Here is a 24,050-nt window from a genome sequence, read left to right on the forward strand (position 1 = left end):
ATTACATTGCCAAAATGCATATCAAACATCACTATTTCTGGTCATTGTATGGTAATTTTCAGACAATGTTTATTTTGTGGGCCTGGTGGCGACCATCTTGAAATTGAGTCCTTTCTTGTCACCGAACATTTATTATGCTCTAAGTACATCTGATACTATTGTTAACGACTGAAAAATCTGTTGTGAGATGTTTTGGGACAGTCAATTCCTCAATGCATCAGATTGCTAATATATTGTGCTTTTCACATCAACCATGACTAAGCATAGCCCTAAAAGGTTGCGTGGATATTTTGATGTTAATGAGAGTATGTATGGTAGTCACCTGAAGTCAAGGAATGTATTTAGTTATAAATACTTGCAATTACTGTCATCTTTGCACTATTTTTCGGAACCTAGACATTAGTTAATGTCCGAATCCATAGAATATTTGATACATTTTAGTCATTTTCGTACTACAAAGTAGTCTAAACATGTTTTTATGAACCTAATGACCCTTCCAATCAATTCCCCATGCTGGAATTATGTGGAAAAGTGGTCTAATTTGTCTTTATACCATGTCTGGTTCAAAAGTTATGTGAATAGCCAAATGTCAGAAATGAAAAAATCGCTATTGCACAGTTTCCAAGATGACCTCTGAAAAACAGTCATGGGACAATTTGCAGCAATGCTAACATCTTTTATTGTTAACCAGACATATTAAGGAGTCTAAAAAAATGGGTGGCAACAACAATTACGGGGGGTGCGCGTGGACCCCCTATATTGACTAGACTATTTATTTTTGTTTTTTTATTTTAACATGTTCAGCAACACAATGGTTATGGCCTGTCCCAACATATGGCAACAAATGACATATTCTTGACTTTGTGTCAGAAACCCCACGTAGACTCATAGATATATAGGCTGAGTCATCAGTGTACAACTCTTACCAGGAGAAGATTGTAGCATCATCCATATGAAGTTTAGCATGTGATTGCCATTTTTCATGCCTGCCTCGGGGTATGTGTGAGATTATGCAGTGGTGCTTGTGTGTGTGTGTGTGTGTGTGTGTGGGGGGGGGGGGGGGGGGCATCACACACGCTACATGGCTGGAATAGAACATGGAATAATGTCTGGGGAACAAGCTGTCATGTGACGGCCCATATACCTTAGATCAGGGATGTCAAACTCAGGCCCGGGGGCCAAATTTGGCCCGCAGAGCCATTTTATTTGGCCCGCGAGATCATTTCAAATATGTATTACAGTTGGCCCATACACCATAACTGTATAGCGTATTAAGATTTGAACATGAAAATGCGTATATTACAGGAATATGAATGGGCCCAGGCCACTCAAATGCAACAGAATATGTGCAGGCACATTTGAACTATGATTGGAATCTGTTTAAACATCAATATAAAAAAGAGCAATTTTTGTCAATTTTTGTAAAGAAAAAAAAGAAAAAATATTGAGTTTGGCCCGCGACTTTGCTCCAGATTTTGATTTTGGCCCTCGGGCAATTTGGACTGGCAATCAGTTTTTTCCAGAGTGACATGTGAATGCAGTCTCAGTGTTGTTGCCTGCCAATTGACTGCTGTAGATGTGACCCTTAAAGGTGGGAATGGCATTGTGTAATGCTGAGGCTGGCTGCATTACAATAGACTGCTAACCTATATCTTCTTTTGTGTCCCTCACTCTTGACTTTGCATAATCACGTCCCAACAGCTGTAGGCCATTTCAGTAGGCATGCACTTCAACACATATTTCAACACGTCTTCACTTAAGATTGCAGCCAGAGCATAGCAATGTTTGGCTGCCTTTCCCTCATTCCACATCTCGATTGAAAATAAGAGCATGGCCTTTGACTTCTGTTTTTGCAAGATATTGAATAAAAACTTTGATCATCAATTACTGTACATCAAGCCTCAGTCACATCACAAGGTTAGAGGCCACAGGAAAAGATGAAAGTAGTTTGACTTGTACACAGTAACTTTTTTCAGCTGAACAATGCCGTCTGCTATTATTTTTAATAACCGCTTGATTTTTTTTTTCCTGTCTACTCTTCTTGACAACCCTGTGTATTTCACTGATCCAAATCCAAATTATAACATTTAGGAATGGATGGCGAAGGAAGCTTTACAATGCACATCAAATTCAAAAACGTGGAATAAATTGAATAAAAACTACATTTCAAACAAGCCCCACCAACCTTTAGGAAACATTTGCATCAAGCATGTCAAAATTATTATTTTTAAAGTTATCAGTAATTACAGTGGATTAATTACTTATTGTTACAGAGTCCACTTGTCTTTCATTTCGATAAAATGTTTTCTGAAAACATTTGGTTTCTTGTATCCATTTCACAATTTTGGCCAGGTTTTTTGGGTTTTTTTTGCAGCTATGCCCATAGCGTTGTTCGGACCCTACAGTGCAAAATGAAAATCCTTACATTTTTAAATGGGAATGTTATGTGAATACTTCAGTAATGGGATTGATTTTGTCAAATCAGTTTGGGTGGAGATGTTAGCGCTTGAGTAGACTTATGAGTAGACATATGTCAGCCCTCTCAGACCGCAGCATTATACTGTATTCATGTTTTTCTATTTTGTTCGTTCTAAAAAAAAAATGGAACGCACTACTTCAAAACCACACACGTATATGACACAGAAAGGTCTAGGTCCTGTATGTGGCTCAAAGTAAAAGTAATGTTAACTTGGTTCTCATTCATCACTGACTTTTGGGGTTTTCTCACATGCATAAAAAGTCAAATGACACCTTTCCTACAGAGGGTTTTCTTTTTTTAAAACAACTTTTCTATTGCTATTCAAAAACCGTTCTCCCTTTTAATCTGTAGCGTACCAATGTATCCCAGCGCTTATTCTTGATATAGCCAGTAGCCTATAGAAAGCCAGAAAATGGCAGTAACTGTTTCAGGTATATACAGTCAATCCGGAAAGTATTCACAGCGCTTCACTTTTTTCACATTTTATTATCTTACAGCCTTATTCCAAATGCTAAAAATGTATCTCTGTTGTCAAAATCCTACACAAATTATTCCATTATGACCATGTGAAAACAGGTTGTCTTGACAGTTTTGAAAATGTATAAAAAATAAAAAACAAAGTAATCATATTTACAAAAGTATTCACAGCCTTTGCTTAATACTTTGTAGAACCACTCTGGCAGCAACTACATTCATTTTTTCATTTCGAAATGAAAAGGGATTAAAAAGGAGGTCATCGGTGTGTGTTTCAACCTTTCAGTACATTGAAATTGTACATTTTGAGTCTGCACCTGGCTAAAATAGATGGGTGTGAGTTTTGAATGAAATCCTATGGAGAGTATCATGATCTGCTTCTGTAGTCACAGTGCATGTTGATATGCATGCTTCTTTAGGTGTAATTCAGATTTCCAATGTTGACGGCATCCATACATCGCCAAACCATGTCAGTCCCACAACCATGCTTGACTAGCCAGATGATGCACTTTTTGTGTAAAACTCACTTTAAGAAGCCAATTGGAGCCAATTTTGGTCCACTAGGGAAACTTCTTTCTCTGCTCTTCATCCCATTTGGACTAGTGAATCACATTTAAGTACACACACTAGTCTGTAGTATTGGGCTGCCTGCTGAGCGGCGCCCGGGGAGCAGTGTGGGGGTTAGGTGCCTTGCTCAAGGGCACTTCAGCTGTGGTTCGGTCGGGCATTGAACCGGGAACCCTTGGGTTTCCAGTCCAGTGCTCTAACCACTGAGCCACGGCTGCCCCAATCGATCACTGGAACCATGTCGTGTGGTCTGATGAGACCAAGATAAACATGTGTGAAGCATGTGTGGTGGTAAACAAGTGAATTTTACCAAAAAAGTGCATCATCTGGCTAGTCAAGCATGGTAGTGGGACTGACATGGTTTGGGGATGTATGAATGCCGTCAACATTGGAAATCTGAATTACACCTAAAGAAGCATGCATGTCAACATGCACTGTGACTACAGAAGCAGATCATGATACTCTCCATAGGATTTCATTCAAAACTCACACCCATCTATTTTAGCCAGGTGCAGACTCAAAATGTACAATTTCAATGTACTGAAAGGTTGAAACACACACCAATGACCTCCCTTTTAATCCCTTTTCATTTCGAAATGAAAAAATGAATGTAGTTGCTGCCAAAGGTGGTTCTACAAAGTATTAAGCAAAGGCTGTGAATACTTTTGTAAATATGATTTCTTTGTTTTTTATTTTTATAAATTTTCAAAACTGTCAAGACAACTTGTTTTTCACATGGTCATAATGGAATAATTTGTGTAGGATTTTGACAACAGAGATTCATTTGTAGCATTTGGAATAAGGCTGTAAGATAATAAAATGTGAAAAAAAGTGAAGCGCTGTGAATACTTTCCGGATTGACTGTACGATGAAAAAATTAAAAAGCAACCAAAGATGTTTCAACTTACTATAAATCAATGTTCATCAAAAGCAAAACCGGACATTTTATAGTGTACTGTCTGTAGATGCTCCTCAAAAATCTGCAAATGAGGTCTACTGCCATTTTAAAAAGATGAATGAAAATGTCTCCTGAGCCAATAGGAGCTACTCACTGGCAAATGCTGTTGTGGGATGGGATGATGGGATGTGTGCCTTTAAGCCGCATCATTAAGTCTGTCGTGCGTTAATGCGCCATGTGATCAGTAGGCACCAAAAAATGTAGCATGGCGGAGATTTAACGGTAATTAGCCTAATTAAAATAATAATTACCAATTTTAAACAGTTTGCATGACTACGCCACTGGGGGAATTGCGCCCCCAGAATAAAGTTGGACTTCAACCGGTAATGGTAAACCCAAGGCAGCACAGGTTCGTTAAGGACCACATAGACAGGATTCAGAGCACTTCTGTTCTTTTATTGTCTTACACTTTCTTTTAAAAATATTCAAACAATTAAAACAGAGCAACTATTGGACACCCGCACCCCCCACATGGGCCAAGGAGGCCAAGGTTTTCCCCAACTAGTTGTACACAGCAAACCAAAATTAAATAATCAAACGAAAATACAAAGCACGGCAAACCCACACCAATACCACTGCACACTTGTGTTTTACTTTTACGCACGGCAAACAAGAGCTATCTGGGGGTAAGGTTTTGTGTAATCCTTCATATTTTGTGAGAAATCGCAGAGAAAGCGTATATTCTGCTGGGGTATGTAAACATATGAGCACCACTGTAAAAGGTCTTCTCATTCCCAGAATGTATGCATTGTGCATATGACAAGTTGAAATTGTCCCTCTTCCACTATAACATCACTTGTAAACATCACGAAAACTGCAATAAGCCTTGAAAACTATAGGCAAATCTGTCTAGCGGCAGAAAATATTTTTTACTTGGCAAGCATCTCCAGCACTGGACCATAGGAAGATATTGCAGTTTGACCGTTTGAACCAGATTAAGTTTTGATTCCACAACCTTTGTCAGTAGTGCATTGCAAGACTATACTTTTCAAGATATAGTCTGGCTTTCACAGGGTAGCAATAACATGATTTAGACATATAAAAATTAAAAAGGGACAGGGATATTTAATCCAACTCATAATAATCACTGTTCATCAAAAGCAGAACTGGGCATGTTATTGTGGAAGTTTGTCGAGAATTTGCTCATCAACCTTGCTCATAGTGCTGTGGTGCATCTTTCCAGCGATACCTCACTGTGAAAAATGAGGTAGTGAATCTGATTATTTATCAAAGGCATATGGTATTTTCTTTGTCAAGCCAATACACCTTCATTATTCACTGAATTCACACACATACAGTAGTACATACTGTACATACATTCACATTTCACACTGACCTATGAAAATAAAGGCATAAATACCCCTCAAAATATTTTAAAAAGCAAGAAAAGAAAGACAATATATAAGCTCCCCTTACGAAAACAAAGTCACTTTCTACAGTCAACACCTCCACTGAGGGTATTAGATATAGTACTCCAGTCGATTGGAGATGGTCTTGCAGCCTTGTGTGGAATAAATGCTCCCATGGGTCATGGCTTGTGCCATGCGTTTAGCCACATTCTGGTCTGGCGGTATGCCTCTGGATTCCATCGCGGCCAAGACACACTGAACCACATGCTTGCGCTCCAAAGGAAGGAAAGGCACTAAGGCATCCACCAGGTTCTTGTCAATGACACTGGCACGAAAGAAAGCACCTAAGAAAAGACAGACCCATTGGTATAATGTCTGTAATATGTATCTGTTTCTAAGATAAATAGATACATATTAAAGACATCCTCCTTTACATTGAAGTGAGAATCAGAGAACAAAGACATAGCCCTTACGAAAATGAACCATGGTTTTACTATGTTTTTTGTTACTCATAGTTTACTCACGTTTTTTTGAGCACTGTTTGTGACTATGGTTTAACCATTGATTGACTATAGTTCAACCATGGTTCAATTATGATTCAACCATGGTTTGACTATAATTTGCCCGTGGTTTAACTACGGATTTAACCATGGTTTAACTATGGGTTTACCATCGTTTATCTATGCAAAAATTAACCATGGTTTTACTATGACAAGTAACCATGGTTAATAGTTATTAGGGATGCAAATTATCGATTAATTCATTAATCGTTAGTTGATTGCCTTACTGATCGACTTACAATTAATTGATAAGCGGCGTTTTCCCCCGAAATCTCTGTTTCTAAAAAAACCTACTAAATCTAAAAATGTATATAAAAAGCTGTGATAAAATGCTACATTTAAATGAATTCTATTTCAATTCTTTAATACAAGGGTGATTTAAATATTCCCACTATTCACACCCCTCTTCACGCGCACTCTTCTTATGCCCATTTCACCTGGGTCTCTTGTCAGTTGAATTGGTGATTAATTGTGATTAATGTTTTTAATTGATTAATGCATTGATCGATTAAAGTCGATTAATCAATTAATCGTTTGCATCCCTAATAGTTATTCATTACATTACAGTGAGCTAACGGTTTTTTTTATCTGAAGCGATTTACAGGCTATTGGTTACAGTCCCTGGATCAATGTTAGGTGCCTTGCTCAAGGGCACTCCAGCCATGGATGGAGGTCTACGGAATAGTGGGGCAGGATTCGAACCTGCAATCCTGTGATCTAGAGTCCAACTCCCTAGCCATTCGGCCAAAGATGGGGCATAATGGACTGCCTCGGTGGGGGAAAGAAGGGGAAGAGAGGGGGAAAAGGGGGAAAGAGAAAAGAGAGGAAAAGAGAGAATTTATTTTCTGTTTACATACAGACTAATATTATACGTCCTTTCAACTGTATTTTCTTTTTTAAAACTATATAACTAAATATATACATTTTTGTGCTGCATTGTATGACACTCTTGCCAGGATTTGCACCTGGATCTTCCACCCAACGGATGGCTGTGTTACTTACACCATAAGAGTTGCGTGAAAACAGCACCAAAAATGAATGTATAATCATGTAATTATTATTATATTAGGTGTAGTATGCATTATACTTACACAGAAATTATATAGTGTATCATTTAATATCCCATTGTCCACCTATCCAATATCCTCACCCAATTTACAGAACAAGGCAGTTGCATGGACTGACTCCTGCCTCGGGACTCTATTATAGATTGGAAGGACAGGACAGTACAGTACAAGGACAGTACCAACGGCCCATCAGTTGAGTGTGGCCTGTTGTGTTGTTTTTCGCCGGGCCACACTGTGCACAAGTGTAATGGTAGTCATCTCATCGTTGACCTGCCGTTTCCGAGGAGGCTCACCCCTGCCACTCACACCTGAAGAGATTGAGTGAACCGCCGAGATGGAGTGGGCTGAGAGAGAGAGAGAGAGAGAGAGAGAGAGAGAGAGAGAGAGAGAGAGAGAGAGAGAGATCATACTTTACAGAGCTCCCAAGTGGTTTACTGCTGTTATTTAATACTATTTGGTGAGAATCGGGGTGGCATACATTTCTAAATTCACTTTCAGGGTTGCATCACAACTTAGCACACTGAAGGTAGTTGGCAATAAACCAGGGGTCCCCAAACTTTTTTCTCTGGGGGCCACATTATCGTTCCTGACTGTGATCAGGGGCCGGATCAATCATGTGGGCTTTAATACTAGGCCACTGCCTGTTATAGCCATAATTTCTAGCACAAAATAGTTCATCATTACAAGTGATTTGCAAAAGAAGTGAGTACTTCACATGTTTTTCTATTTGAAATACCACAGGTATTCCTTTTAATTTCCTGAGCAAGGAAAGGTTAGAAAAAAATGGTGATTTACAGTTTATGAGTGATACAATAGAAATGGTAGGTCTGTTTATATTACAGTGAGATGAGAAACTAGCAAGACAAGATAGGATTGCTTCTTTGGGCCAGTTCAAATGGTGAGGAGCAGAGAGATGGCGGGCCGCATCCGGCCCCCGGGCCTTAGTTTGGGGACCCCTGCACTAAACCATCCAGGTATGTTAGGCAATTGTTAAGTTAAATGTAGGTCCGGCATAGGTCATTACTATCATCCCAAACTATTTACAAGTAGAACTGGTGCCTGGGATTGTGTTGGTGTTGCTTACCTGAGCTGCAAAGACGGCGTGGGCTTCAGCGCTTACATCTTCAGGTTAAAGTCTGAGGACCCAGCTTATAGATAGTGATGGAGCCCAGAGTATGGCATCATAGTGGCCAGTCTCGTGTCCTTAGCCTAACAGGAAATAGCAGGTAAGCTTATTGTCTCCAGTGTGGTCAGAGAGATGGTCAGAAGTGGCCATGCCTCCACAACATCACGGTTGAAAGCTAGATGTTCTCTCTCTCTCAGCCTGTGACCCCTGCCTCCCTTGTGATGCGTCATTGCCATGACCAGCAAAAGATAGTGTATTTGTATTAGTGGACTGGAGAAAAACAGAAAACAAAAATATAGGAAGGCACTAATAACTCATAACACTAAACTTATTGCACACAAAACCCTGAAGTGGACTGGCATCAAAATGGCATTCCTTCCATTATGGGCTTACTGTTGTAAGTGCCCTGGGCATACCTAAGGCAGAGGCCATGGCATTAAGTGGTGGATTTCCCTGCTTTCATATTTGAAATTAGATCCAGCACAGTTACACCAAAAGATGGACACATGCTACAGCAGAACTGTAGCCTAAGCTACTATGTCAAATCAAGCCACTAATTGCCCACAATATGCCCAACCATCAAAATGTCTGCTTCATCATATCGTTTTACTTCAGAATTAATCAGGCACTACAGATAAGTTCTGTGTGAAAAATGTGATACATTTCGTGTCGCAACTTCTTATGCCCTTCGTGACATATGATCTGTTTCATTTTACGTTCGTCCAGCATTTTGAACAGTAAGAATAACATAATCACGATGTTACTGTACTATCCCGATCACACTAACGTAAAGGGGATAGGCCTACATGTAACTAACATAAAGGATAGTTTATTATCAGCGTTTGTTTACACGACGGCTCCATTCATGGCTAACATAGGTTAGCGATAACTCTGCCTGTTAAATTCTCACGACAGAGTCAACAAATAGTCGGAATGAAAACGTACACTAATGATTATAATGATAAAACACCACTTACCACCGATTTTGGAACCAACCAAAAGCCCTGCGTTGATATATCCGATGTTTGCATTCTGTCATTGACAGAGTCGCTAATTCAAAACAGCCGCCATGTGTACAGTGTTTGGGAAGGCGATCTCACTTGGTGATTGGTTGCTCGGCGTCACGACGTCGTGGCATTTGATTGGCCGCTTTGCCCCATCTGTTCGAAACTGTTCGCAACACGTTCGAAAAGGTTCACATTTGTTCGGATTTGATTAGGACCAGTTAGCACTTTGTTCGGACCTCGTTCGGAGTTGTTCGGAAGTGTACCAAATGCGTTCGGAGGTGGTAGGAACTAGAGGGCAGGCCTGTCAACGCAAGGAACGTCTACTCACATGTAGTTATTCAGGGGTTTCGTGTTTAAAACCATGGTGCGCGACTATGGTTTAACCAGGCACCTCTTCCCCCCACCATGTTTTTTAAAACCATGGTTTTAAAAAACAGGGCTTTTGGGCTGGGCAACCATGGTTTAAAAAAAAGATGGTTTGGGGGGAAGCATGGTTTATGGCAAAGAGTGTACTAGGGTAACCATAGTCACAAACCATGGGTGCGTTTCCGCAATGTTAGCTTTGAACTTCAGATGTACTTTGTAGTTATCTACTTACTTCAAGGCGAAATCCGTGCATTTCTCGAAACCTTACTATTTCCACAGTAAGCCAAAAGTAGTGCGGCCACTTTCCTGAGTCCACACCGCTACTTACTTTCTTGGCATTGCAGTGCGTGACCAAAGAAGCAACAAGAGATAAGCATGATTGCTGAGTCATGATTCAGCTGTTTCCTGCGTGAAGTAGAAAGCAATAGTGTACAACCACCACCAGCACATTTGATTGGATGTCACGACACTGTGAGTCCGCTGTTTCCTCCACAACACACCTTGTAATTTCTTTGTGAAAAAACACGGCCGTGGCATTACAATCTGACACCGTCCGCACCAATAATGCAGTATTATCTGCATGCCGATTGGATTTCGTTTCATTCCGAGGTGTAATTTGTAAAACATTTGGACAATAAAGTTGTGGTTACTCCCGAAAAATCGTCTGTTGAAGTGTCATATCTCTAAAACTTTTTCACGCGGATTTCAATACATAGCCTAGTGGTATTCACGCTTGCATCCCAATGGGAAAACAGAAGTCACGGCGGTTCGAATCCACATGGTTGCAGTGCCACAATTTTGGAAATATCTGGCAGAAATAGATCATTTATGTTGTGCATTACCAACACACACGTGCAGCCAAGGGATAATGTGTTACACTGTAGGGTCCAAAACACGATTTCACGAGTTGTTGTCAACATGCTGCACATTGGTTTCGAACCAGCGTGGCTCGCGTCATCCCATTGATAGGCAAGCGTAAATACCCCTAGGCTATGAAATGAAATTCGCGCCAAAAAGATTTAAGTACTTGACACGTAAGGCAATGCATTTCCGGGAGTAACCAATACTTTCTTATCTAAATATCTCACAAATTACACATCGAAATGAGACGCAATTCAATCGGTATACAGCTAAAAGTATATTATTAGTCTGGGATTCATCAGATTCCAAGGACATGACGTTTTTTTTTCACGAACAAATGACATGACGTGAATTTGTGTTCTGAACACTCTCGCAGCTGTATCATCACTTTGTGTGCATGTCGATTGATTTTCATCGCGTTTGCACCACAGGATTAAAAGATATTGACACATTTGTGGTCAAATATGTACTACAAGTTTAGCTAATGGGTGGAGTCACACGCTGAAGTAGACTAGAGCTGTGTGTTACTTGGGGTGGCAGAGGTGATGTCTGGACTCAATGGATCTACTCCAGCTGTACTTCAACTTCATTGTCGAGATACGGATAGGAGGCGCCTCACTTTCAAAGTCACCACTACTTCAGAGTTCACATTACTCCAAGCAGTAGTTACTTTGTGTGCTAACGTTCGAGACACAGGAGTTAGCAACTTTTATAGTATCTACTCTGCAAAGTTGCTAACCGACTAGCTACTTCGCCTTTTGAGAAATCTACCCCATGGTTGTCATGGTTACACTAAAAACCATGATGAACTATAATCCATGGTAAATCTATGGTAAAACCTTGATTAGTTTTCATAGTAGAACCATGGCTAATCTTTGTAATGGCTACTATGCCAGCTCTGTACTAGAACTATGGTTGGTTGATAGTACTTAGAATCACCATGAAATGTGGTAGTAAAACCATGGTTACTGCATTACAACCATGGTGGATTTTCGTAAGGGTAGAGTAATCATGACATACCATGGTAGAAGAATGTTACTACATAAAAATCACAGTAATACCATAGTAAGCCATAGTACATGGTAGGTTCAGAGTACTTAGAGTAATCATGACATACCATGGTAGAACCATGATAATCATAGTAATACCATAATAAACCATGGTCCATTTTCGTAAGGGAGTCGGGACGTGTGACATACTCTGATTGTTGTTGAAAATCCAGAGTGAGACTGGCGTTTCCAAATCCTCCAGCTGGATCTCTTCTCTGTCCCGGCCGTTGTTCCTGAAGTCCAGAGCTACCTCGTTGATAATCTGCCCTCCTGAGTTACTGCAGTAACAGAGCAGACACACACTGAAAGTAAACATGGGGCCGTCCTGACTCAGTGGGCTAAGGAAGGAGCCATATCATTACACCAAGTGGTTTGATTACCATCCCAAATTTGTTTCCAAATCATTCCCCATCTTTTTCTCTCCCCACTCGTTTCCTGTCAGTCTTTACTGTCCTATCATAATGGGTAGAAAGGTAAAATGCCCAAACATTTACTGACAAATGTTCTTTAGGCACAACAAAACATAATGGGGGGGTCTGATGATCTGATCAATTTTATCGAAAGGGGAAGCGTTTTTGCGGATTATGTTCGAAACATACAAACAAGGCCGGCTACTTCCGAATTTTAAAAAAAAAAAAATGGGCTTAACATTTTTTAAATGACCCTCTCCTTGAGGTCAAAAAATGTTAGTTGACCCTCTGCAGCAAGGAAAAAAATGGCACAACCCTCCAATATTTTCCTCCAGTGACCCCCAAAATAAATAACGAACAGTCCCTTAGCCAGCATTTTCATCATACAAATCCAAGATGGCCCCCGGGCAGTCCTATAAACTAATGACTGTGACACATCTTCTATTGTAAAAGGAGTAGTAGAGTGTACTTCTGGTGTCTATCCATATGTTTCATGGTCAGGTCCATTGCTGCATTATGTCATGATGGCTGCTAATCTTGGCACCCAAACATGTAGAACTGGTCTTGTCTTGGAGATGTGATCCTGGTTCATAGATTGGTACATTCAAATGAATTAGGATTTTCTCATGTTCATTGAGCTGTTTATTTCCCATTTCCTTCCATTAGATATGTGGGTCCACTGTGGTTCTCTGACAAAGTCATATATCAATACATCCAGTATTTACCATACTAAAATCATAGAAATATTGAAAAACACCACATCTACATTCTGCAAGAGGAACCAGGCAAGGGATTTTGAGGGGGAGCAAGAGAAACAGGTGCCAGCCCTGCCCATCCAATAGTATTTTATAATAATATTTATGCAAGTAAACCACACACACATACACACACACACACACACAATGTTGTTTTTCAATGCACATGTGCATGCTACCGCGCACATGCATGTATGAACGCACACTTTTTAATATTTATTTCATACATTCACAAAATAATCGAGTTGACGTTTTGTCTTTATTCTACTATAAATCTCTTTGGGTTCGTTTGGATGTCACTATTGTTAATAATTTTTATATTAACAAAAAAAAAAAATCAAAGATTTGTACTCGAATATCAGCTGAAAGACATGCATACTATAACTACTAATTTTGTCATTTTGGGAAGTATAATGAGTGAATTTACACAGGTTTTGATGGATATGAATACAATCTAAACTAGACTGCCTGTGCAGTCGCCTTCGACTACTTAAGGTATATCCCCGAAACGCGACGCTTCCAGTCCCCCATCATTCCTACCACTCCCGTCCACCATTTCGTAAACGTATATGATACATACAGACGTGACATGACGTGCATAGGCTTAAAACCAAACGACTATTGTGAAAATGAAGCAAAAAATGGGGCAAATGGTAATACTGTTTTAATGGTTCAGTGGATATACCACATTAGGTACAGTGTAATAACCAGTGTAACAATATTTAATACAATGTAATACCAGTGTAACACCGCCATTTTTTTTTTTACTTACATCATGTGTTTGTGCGTAAGTGGTATTACATGATATTGCATATTGTTACACTGGTATTACACTATATTACATGGTATTGCATACTCATTATTACACTGTACCTGATATTGCATATTGTTACACTGGTATTACACTAGTATTACATGGTATTAAATATTGTTACATTGGTTATTACACTGTACCTAATATGGTAGATTCACTGAAATGGTGAACCATTAAAATGAGGTGTTACCGGGCAAATCAATCCACCCAGTCAGAAGTTATGGGCCAAATGAAAATTCCGCCATTTTGAAAGTGTTGTCTTCCAAACTCGAATCAGTTCATGAACCTACCCTAGAGCATTCACACACAAAATCTGGGACAAATCCATCCACCTGTTCAGTAGTTATGGGCCAGCCAAACAATAATTCGGCCATCTTGAAGTTAGCCACCTTGAAAGTGTTGACCTCCAAACTCGAATCAGTTCATGAACCTACCCTAGAGCATTCACACACCAAATCTGGGACAAATCCATCCACCCGGTCAGAAGTTATGGACCAAACAAAAATTCGGCCATCTTGAATTGAGCCATCTTGAAAGTGTTGACCTCCAAACTCGAATCAGTTCATGAACCTGCCCTAGAGCATTCACCCAAAAAATCTGGGAAAAAGACCTTATGCGGCGGCGGCGTACGCAGTGGCGGCGCACGCAAAACCATTACATCCCCGACGCTCCGCGTTTCGGGGATATAATTAGCTATGAGATGTAAAACAATATTTGATGAGAACCTTTTATACATATTTTATGACTTTCTGTCACAACTAAAAAAATAAAAAAAATAAAAAAACAGAGAGGAGAATTGCCTAGTGTCCTCAGCTCTTGATAGTGGCACCTGCCAACCAGTCAAATGTAGGGAAAGCTTGGCTGTCACTGTAGGTAAATGTTGTATTGATATCCTACAAAGCGGATTCCAAAAAAGTTGGGACACTTGGTATTTATATCCCCAAAACGCGTAACGTGGGGATGTAATGGTTTTGCGTTCACTGCCGCCACGTCCGCGTTCGCCGTGTTGGGTCTTTCGTGTTAACGCGATAACTTTTGAACGGATGGTTGGAATTGTCCTAGATTTGGTCTGTGAATGCTCTAGGGTAGGTTCATGAACTGAGTCGAATTTGGAGGTCACCACTTTCAAGATGACCGAATTAAAGATGGCCGAATTTTTGTTTGGCCCATAACTACTGACCGGGTGGATGGATTTGTCCAATATTTTTTGTGTGAATGCTCTAGGGTAGGTTCATGAACTGATTTGAGTTTGGAGGCCAGCACTTTCAAGATGGCTGACTTCAAGATGGCCGAATTTTTGTTTGGCCCATAACTTCTGACCAGTTGGATGGATTTGTCCCAGATTCGGTGTGTTAATGTCCTAGGGTAGATTCATGAACTGATTAGATTTTGGAGGTCAACACTTTCAAAAGGGCGGAATTTTCATTTGGCCCATAACTTCTGACTGGGTGGATTGATTTGCCCGGTAACACCTTATTTTAATGGTTCACCATTTCAGTGGATCTACCACATTAGGTACAGTGTAATAACCTGTGTAACAATATTTAATACCATGTAATACAAGTATAATACCATTGTAACAATATGGAATACCATGTAATACCACTTCCACTTATAAACTGATTTCCCCCCCAAGGGCTGGTCATGATATATACATGATTTAAGTACTAAATTGGTAGGCCTACATGTTGTTACACTGGTATTACATGGTATTAAATATTGCTACACTGGTTATTACACTGTACCTAATGTGGTAGATCCACTGAAATAGTGAACCATTACAGTAAAACAGTGTTACCATTTGCCCCATACTTTTTTGCTTCGTTTTCACAATAGTTGTTTGGTTTTAAGCCTATGCATGTTATTGATCTATGTATAAATATTAAATAAATTTCTTTCATATTTTTATTTAACATACAAGTTTATAAGAAAGTGGACAGGAGTGGTAGGAATGATTGGGGACTGGAAGCGTCGCGTTTCGGGGATATACCTTTAGCAGTAGAAGGAGACTGCATAGGCCTAGTATTGTCATGCAGCCTTGTATCTAACTTCAGGGAAAGAAACATTTCCCTCAGTAACAATACATCTTGGCCTTTTTCATTACCTGGCTAGTTTGTTTGATCAGTAGAACTGAACAAAGCAGTAGAAGTGGCTCTTTACGTCTGGGTGCCTTAAGGGGGTGGCACGTATGTAAAGCCTGGCATGATTGGTGGGCCTGGTGTATCCTTTTGCTTCCTGTTGCTATGTTGACCGTGTGCCACTGCGCATCTTAGGCATGGATTAAATGTTTTGAAAATGGCAGCATTTTGCTTTTATTCACAAAATACCAAGTGTCCCAACTTTTTTGGAATCCACTTGTAGAAAATGATAATGACTCAAAAAGAGATGTTCACTAAAGCTGTTTGAGAGACTCACAAGTAGCTTTGATGATGGGTGAACCTGCCCCTCTATCCCAGCCCTGAGTACTGAAACTTGTAAGGCCACATTTCGAACATACAGTTGTCATTTTGACCCAATTAACCATTTTGAGGTGCTGTTTGGGCACTGCACCAAAAACTTTCATTTCATTTTATTCCAATGCTCTACACCAGGCATACATTTGCATTCTGTTCTAAGGGGAAAAAATAAGCAAATTGTGCAATAAATGATTTTCAACTAACCTTAGGAAAAGGAAGATGGCCTTTCTATAAGAAACCCCATCCAGATTGTTGTTGTAATCCAGGTATGGCTTGATGCTGTCAATCAGACCAGGTTGTATTTTGTCCATCTCATCAAAAATAAACAAAGACCGAGGACAATTTCTGACACTGTTTTCCACCTGCTTCTGTAGCCAGTCCTGAGGAATTAATTTGATTAAACAGGATCAATTAGGATACAGTGTAAGGATGATAATGGGTTTAATTATGAGAATTATCATGGGTGACATGTTATTTCTCAGAAGCTCTGTTCTGATACCTCAAAATCATATTCAAATCCAAGACAAATAATTTATATTTTAGGCTCAATTCTGAAGCTGCAGCGGGAGCTTCTAGGCAACATTTACTCAATTGTTGGCACAAGCAATTCCAGCAAATGAATTTTGTCGGAATAACATATGCATGCATAATAAATAGCAATACGTTTTATGTAGCAATACACACTCATTAAACGAAAGAAACTTACGTTGAGTAACATGTTGGATACCCCTTGACACCTTCAACTATTTAAACTTATCAGTAAACCATCAAATAGGCTACCTCTAAGGAGATGTAAGGGAAATTGTTGGATTATTGAGAGGTCTGACACGGAACATAGGAGCTTCAGAGAAATATGGTATGGTTGTAGCGCAGTGGTTACTTCACACCCTTACTTTATATGTTTCTAGATGACTCTCGTGGGGAAAGTGTTTAGTGGCTGAGACAACATGTACAAAATTGCTCTCCAAGCCTTTGTGGTAGATGCTCTCTGCAATCATCTGGGCCACAAAGTTTTTCCCTGTGCCAGACCAGCCGTGCAAGGAGAGCACCAGTGGTTTATCAGGGTTTGGGTTGTTCATGTTTCCAGTCACCATTTTCAGGATTAAACGTGATGCTATATGTTGCCCAAAGAGCCTTTTATTCAAGGCCTGCTCCAGATCTGTATGAAGACAATTTGTATTTAAGATCACCTTGCTTCATCAACAAATTAATATAAAACATTTCAGTCAAGTCTCAAAACATCCAGCCAAAAAAAAGTTACAACTTACAATCTTTAAAGGTAGAGTAGGCTATGTACTGTATGTATTGTGGCTAGAGTATGCATTGCAACTACTGCCCATTCCCAAATTTGATCTTTTAATGAATATTTTGAACTAAATCGGTGTTTTTTGAGCCAAGTTTAAAAAATTATTTGAAAAAATCTCGAGGCACACCACCAAATGTTAAACAAATATTTTAAATGCATATTTAAATGCAGTATTTTGAACACAATCATTTTTAACTTTAAAAAAAAATAAAAAATACTTTAACCCTGTTTTTGTTTCTAAAACCTAGTAGGCCTAGGGTTAAGGTGTACGCTATTAATTGGGCTCACTTTTTAAATATTCAATGATGAAGTCCAATCCACTCACAGTTTAACAAGCCAGAGCCATTCACACGTTTGAATGCTTCACTAAATTGATATTTGTAACAGCTCTAAGTTTGCAATTTGTGATGAAATCTCAAAAACTTTTGAGCAACATTTTGGATTCCTTATATACTAAGACGTGAGGAGGTTAAGGGCCTCCGCACATAGGCTCTGACAAAGTGCTGAGCACTGCTCTGCCCAAGTTCAATTCCATTGTTGTCAATAGAGATTGCCAACGTCATTGCCCCAACCAAATTTACTTTTAGGTCTGTTTTTTCTTGTTTTAACGACTAGGATTGGCGGTCCAAGGCAACTCTCTACCAAGCGCTAGAATTTGACTTGCCCAAAATTGCACACCGGCGCCAATATCCGCATGTCGCTAAGCTAGTGAAAGTTAAAGGATCCGTGTAGCATGCTACATGCTACACGGATCCATTGACTTTCACTAGCTTAGCTACATACTCCTACTTTTAACTTGTCTTAAAGCAAGACAACGCTTAACATGAAAAATAAGACACTTTACCATCTTTATAAACCCCGGACAACGATTTTAACTGTATTAAGCCCCAAAATAGTGGCATTGCCCTTTAAGAGTCAGACGACATTGGTAAATATGCCTACACTTGACACCAGTTGGTAATTTCTCATTCTCAATTTGTGTAGGCCCACTGCAAAGTTAATTGCTTTCTTGATCTTGATGTATCTCCTATACTAATAAACATTTTTATTTTTTTTTTAAACTGCGGTGTGTGGTCATATTAATCAGCAGAACGGCACTGGGGCAAAAAGGGGAATGCTGTATCCAGTGTCTAGTTTGTAATAGCTTACACAGTTCCGCTGCTCCAATGGCCCGCTAGCCTATAGTGCAAAACTGAAAGTAGCCTATCTGCAGTCCTTGAAGAAATCTGATCCAACCCAAAGCCCTCGGCTGTATGGTTAAGAATCCCTGAACTAGACAATGGCATATTAGGCCTATTTGTAGATAATAAATTATTTTTCAAAAAATAAATACTTTCAGACCAATGGTGAAATTTGATCATTTTCCACGGCACACCGGATCATCACTCATACACTATGCGACACAGTGGTTGAAAAACACTGAACTAAGTAATATTTAGGCTTGGTCTGAACAGTGCACTGTAAGTATCATTTTAAGATTACGCCTAGGCTACTGGAAATTCAAAATAGGGACACGGAGAAGATCCACCTTCTTATGTAGGGCCTATGAAAAGAGTAATTTCCCCAGCCATAATGAATAATTGGACATTGATGGTGGGGGGAAATGCTCATTAAAAACGCTTGTGAATGGGCACCATAAATTCTGGAAGTCCTGGAAGAGGTGGATAAACATGGTCAGGGTGTCTGTGTATCAACTGCCCTTTAAAATGTTAGAACAATACAAAATGTTTCCTAGTTTCTATAGGCTACAGTAAAATAAAATAATATTTTGTGACATTTCATTAGCCTAATTTACAGTCAAAATATTTTAATCCTGATGACACAAGAATAGCCTAGGCAAACGAGCAAGCAGAACACAATTCCTTGGTAAACCTAGGAACACTGGACTAACGATTGCAAAACTGAAACGAAAACGGATTGCAACCTTCATGTGTTCAGTTAATTAATGCATGATGTCTACATACGTACTCGATGGGTCAGATTTGATCCAACTGTCATCACAGGTTTCGAGTGGTGGTTGTGGTGGTGGTCCTGGTCTGTTATATCTACCGATGAGCCCACCGACAGCGAGGCCGACAACAGCTATGGCTACTGTTATGGGCTCAATGGCCTCTACAATGCAACCTGTTATCAAAAACCAATGCAAAAGGATTCTGCCCAGGTGTGCCATTTCTGAAGCCAGTTCCTGTGTCCTTTCATTCAAGGCAAAGAATGCATAGGCGATGAGGTATCCCTTAAGGCGCACATAGGCCTACACTCAATCGCAGTACCTGCTCACATTGTAGGCCTACGAGGGAATCGCACAGTTCAGTTTAAAAGTTTAGCCTACACTGTAGGCTACGATCCGAGGGTCGGGTGCCACCAGAAAGTTCGCATTGACACGACAGGATTGTTTTCCAGAAATCCAGCTGACAAAAAATGCGGAAGGGGAAGTTTAACGTGGACCTGGTGGTGAAGAAGGCATCCTCTATGAAGGAGGTTAGATCCACTTTCTTTGAAGAAGGCTTGCCTGGCTCTTCGCTTTCACTTTTCACTTCACTTTCTCTTTACTTGCCCGACCACCTGTAGCCTAGTTCCGCGCAGCTTCATGAGCTCCACAGTGTGTTGCTCCACCAGGGGGCTCCAGAGCTCAAACACACGAAGTCTGCCTGGCAGGAACCAGGCTAGGTGAAGGCGAGGATGCCCCGAGTCGAGTCCATTGTAGCCAATCGGAGACGCCAAACGCGGTTGGGCGCAATATCGTCCTATGTTTCGCAAACTCGCGTCCGGGGAGCGAGTTTGCGAGTCCGGGGATGCCTTCCAATGTGTGACCTTGCGTCCTCCACTTGTGCTTGTGGCCTCGTACCAGGAAGTAATAAGTTGTAATGACATCACAGACAACATTATATTTCAAAATCTCGCAAAAGTTCAATTGTAAAGTAATTTTCTCATTTGCAAACTGGATGGTGAACGAAGAATAGTCCCCCAAAATTTGTTGTGGCTGACAGGGGGAAACTTAATTGTTTTCTCAACGGAGGCGGGGCATCAGCAAAACGTGAGGCTACAAGCCCAAGTGGAGGACACATTGTTACGTATTGGCACGCACTCCGGGACACACTAGTTCAGTTGTTTTAAAAGTGCGGGGACCCCTGGGGGGTACTATGGGGGCCGCAGCAGGTTGGTAGGAAAAGTATGGCTTAAAATATTATAGGCCTATACTATTATTGTGATGATTTTATATATTCAATCGGGACACTGCCTCACAGTACACTATGAGTGTGAAAGGGGTTCAAAAAAATAGAAAAGCACGACCCATGTAAGGGGGCCTTGGTTGGAATCTGGTATATGGGCCTCGTTATAGTAAAGTTTGGGAACCCTTGCACTAGTTTCATGCCGTGTCGGCCAGAGGGAATCGTTCTGCCTTGGCTATGCGTAGTGTCAAATCGGGTCGTAGCCCCGCTTTCCCTTTGCGATTTACTCAAGAGGGGCGAGCAGGATTTCGAGCAGTTTTTTATTTTCTTGCGACCATACAATTGCAGAGCTCAAGCAGGTCGTGAGGTGAAATAACTTGTCCTTAATCCACACTAGGCTACACAATGCGAGACTCACGAAGAGTTACGATTAACCTCTGATTGAGCAAGAAATCGGCCCGATTCCCAAAAAGTAGTGCAACTGATAAATCAGTGCACTGTGTATGCCTGCTTTATTATCAATAATGCCATCTTGGTCAGAATATCGGTCTCTAAAATCCCTCTATAAAAACTCATCGTCATCTGTCCTCTGGTCCAAGGGTCAAGTGGTTCTTCTCCTGATGTGAGCCATTCGCCCATTATGAGCTCGTTAAGACTTGAGATAACCAGTCACAGGCTACAGAATCATTCCTACAGGTACATGGTAGGCCTAAATTGTTTGGTCTCTCGAGTGATTTGAGGTGTAGTAGAGGTTGTAGAGTTAGTGCCCCAGTATAATACCCCAGAGGACCAAGTTCAAGTCCTGGGCAACTCAGTCCCTTCGAATGGTGTCAGAAGTGGGCCGTAGGATGCTTGCTGTGAGGCCATGGAGGCTCACCCACCAGTGTGATACAGACACCAAGGCAGATGGCCCTGGTGGGAGGGAAGCGAGTGTAAGTGTAACTCTCACTTACTAAGCATAGATAGTACTATGCCTCCCCCAGCCACAGTAATGCTCTGCCTCTTTGTTTCACTGGGCATGTGTGAAACGGCAGTATTAATGGCTCAAAGAAAAGGCCCCACAGGTGTTGTCTGCAACATAACCACGTCTAAATACAGTTGTGCATTTTGAGAAGATGGGTACCAATAATAATAATAATATTAACAAGAATATATATATTTATTATTATTACTCAAGGACACTTAGTTGTACAGAATGTAGCAGTAGTAAGATTAGCAGTAAAAGAGTCGAAAGAAACAAAAGTCAGTCAGCAATACATGTTACAATGCGTAGCAGCAAATGAAAGTCAGCAATACATGTTAAAAGGATACTGACTGGTCATACATACTAGTACTGAATACTCATTTTCCATATTTTGTTACTGATACTGCAAATGAACATGGTTAGATCATTAACCTCTCTAGAGCAGGGTTTCCCAAACAGGTGCGTGCACCCCTGGGGGTGTGTGGCCAGCCACAAGGGGGTGCGCAAGTTGAATTAAGCAATTACGGTATGTGTTTTTATTCAGCATTAAGTAGTTTTTAATTGTATGGTGAATTGTATGCTTGAAGAAACATCTATCGTTTATTGTAATGTATTGTATTGTATGAGGATTCCTGAAATGACTGCATAATGTGCAATGATTTTTGCAGTGCAGTGAATTTTCTGTCGACTTTCATTCACCGTCCTCTTTTATAAGCTGATGCAAGACTTGGCAGTTGTATATTTGTGTGCAAAGACCTAATATAATCAATGCATGTCGCCTTTTGGATGCACTGAGAACGAGAAATGCACTCCGAGAGTGCAGACCTCCTCCAAGGAAGCTGTTGGATAGAACATTTGACCATGTTACCCTATGTCACCCTATTTTTTTTCCAAGTCTTTCTGACTTGTTTTTGTGTTGTTAGAAACTGTAATGAACTGACCTTTCATCACTTGTTCCTTTTGTGAAACTTATTAAATTTAAATGTACTTTAAAAAAAAAAAAAAAAAAAAAAAAAAATCTAGCATAAACAACAGATTCAGATAGGTCAGGGATCAGGGGCGTCCCTAGGGGTCGAGCAGGAGTGGGTGTTGCCCAGGGGTGCTAATAGGACCTCAACTGCTGAATGTTGGGGGCGGTACGAGTTGGAAAGAAAGAGGTCCCACCTATGGAGGTATTACATAATACTGTATATAAGGTCGCACAACCACCACACTTATACACAAGGGTAGAGCTAATAGAAGTTCATCACACAGACCATGAGCTCCACATGGCAAGAAGACATTTTGAAGGAGCTGAGTGAAGAGCAGTCAGATGACCTGTACTCCAGTGAAGATGACCTGTACTCCGAGGACTGGAGCGATGAGGAAGACTGGTCTGACTCCGACGACTGGAGTGACAAAGAAGACAAGATGTCCAGTGACCTGACCACGAGCGAAGAAGAAGATGACGGAAAGGGTCCTCAGTGCCCGCTGCGCCAAGAGGTGAAGCGCAAAGTGAAAGAGCGTCGCCGTGCCATACGATCAGGTAAGACACTGTAAAGCTATGTTCAGGGCCGTATTAACATGGCCTTGGCCTGAGCACCCCCCCCCACCCAATGTCATTATTACGAGCAAGGATAACATGTCTACCAACTGTCCTTGAAAAGAAAATAAAGGTCCGCCACACTGTAAATGCTCCCAGTAGATTTAATGGCACAACGTTTCGGACTAACCGTCCTTCATCAAAGTGCAACACAGAACTTACGTTTGGTCCAGCACCTGTGCCACTGATGTGCGCACATTCTTTGACTTTCTGATCCTACTGACTGTCCTTAACACGATAGATGAGTTTTTCAACATTGCATCTCGTCACAATTCTGTTTTTGCACTTTGGGCCTATCAGGGGCCCTGTGGCAGGTGGGGGCCTAAGGGTATAGCCCTATCTAGCCTGTGCATTAATCCCCCCCTGAATATGTCTGATGATAATGTGGAACATATGCGTGGTGTGAGGCACTTAACACTTTCTTTTGTGTGCTCAGTTGGGCATTCTGTGAGACACATAAGCACCGGTAGAACCTTTCACACGTTTCATTGAAGAGGGCCTCTGTTGTGGTTCTAAGCATGTGAAGTGTGGTTGTAAACTGTAATGAAGCCAATTGGAGCCCATTTGGATTCAAGCTTATTCGTTTTGTGGTTGTCATTGTCATTAGAGAACAGAAAACGGCGGAGATTGGAGTCCGGCATCATGAGCACAATGTCCGAGTCACACAATGACTTCATGCAGCAAACCCTGGAGGCGGCACAGCGTGCACAAGCGGAGTTCCACACACGGT

The 24,050-nt window shown here is 40.7% G+C and overlaps 1 protein-coding gene across 1 annotated transcript; it reads right to left on the minus strand.

Moving 5' to 3' along the window:
- Positions 1-4,994: 4,994 nt before the first annotated feature.
- Positions 4,995-20,140, minus strand: LOC134457994 (torsin-1A-like). The gene is made up of 5 exons (XM_063210056.1): positions 19,573-20,140; positions 17,192-17,457; positions 16,503-16,678; positions 12,014-12,141; positions 4,995-6,171 (listed from the first exon to the last, which is right to left on the minus strand). The coding sequence occupies exons 1-5, from the start codon at positions 19,772-19,774 to the stop codon at positions 5,939-5,941; spliced, it is 1,005 nt and encodes a 334-aa protein (XP_063066126.1). The 5' UTR covers positions 19,775-20,140; the 3' UTR covers positions 4,995-5,938.
- Between the last annotated feature and the right edge of the window lie 3,910 nt (positions 20,141-24,050).

The sequence above is a fragment of the Engraulis encrasicolus genome, chromosome 11, assembly GCF_034702125.1.
Source record: "Engraulis encrasicolus isolate BLACKSEA-1 chromosome 11, IST_EnEncr_1.0, whole genome shotgun sequence".
Lineage (NCBI taxonomy): Eukaryota > Metazoa > Chordata > Actinopteri > Clupeiformes > Engraulidae > Engraulis > Engraulis encrasicolus.

What these genes read in the sequence shown, in the direction of transcription:
- LOC134457994 (XM_063210056.1), bottom strand. Translation starts at nt 19,774, where the DNA reads ATGGCACACCTGGGCAGAATCCTTTTGCATTGGTTTTTGATAACAGGT. An exon ending in GTCATCTAGAAACATATAAA is followed by an intron (nt 16,679 to 17,191) that starts GTAAGGGTGTGA and finishes TTAATTCCTCAG; the next exon opens with GACTGGCTACAGAAGCAGGT. An exon ending in GCCATCTTCCTTTTCCTAAG is followed by an intron (nt 12,142 to 16,502) that starts GTTAGTTGAAAA and finishes CTGTTACTGCAG; the next exon opens with TAACTCAGGAGGGCAGATTA.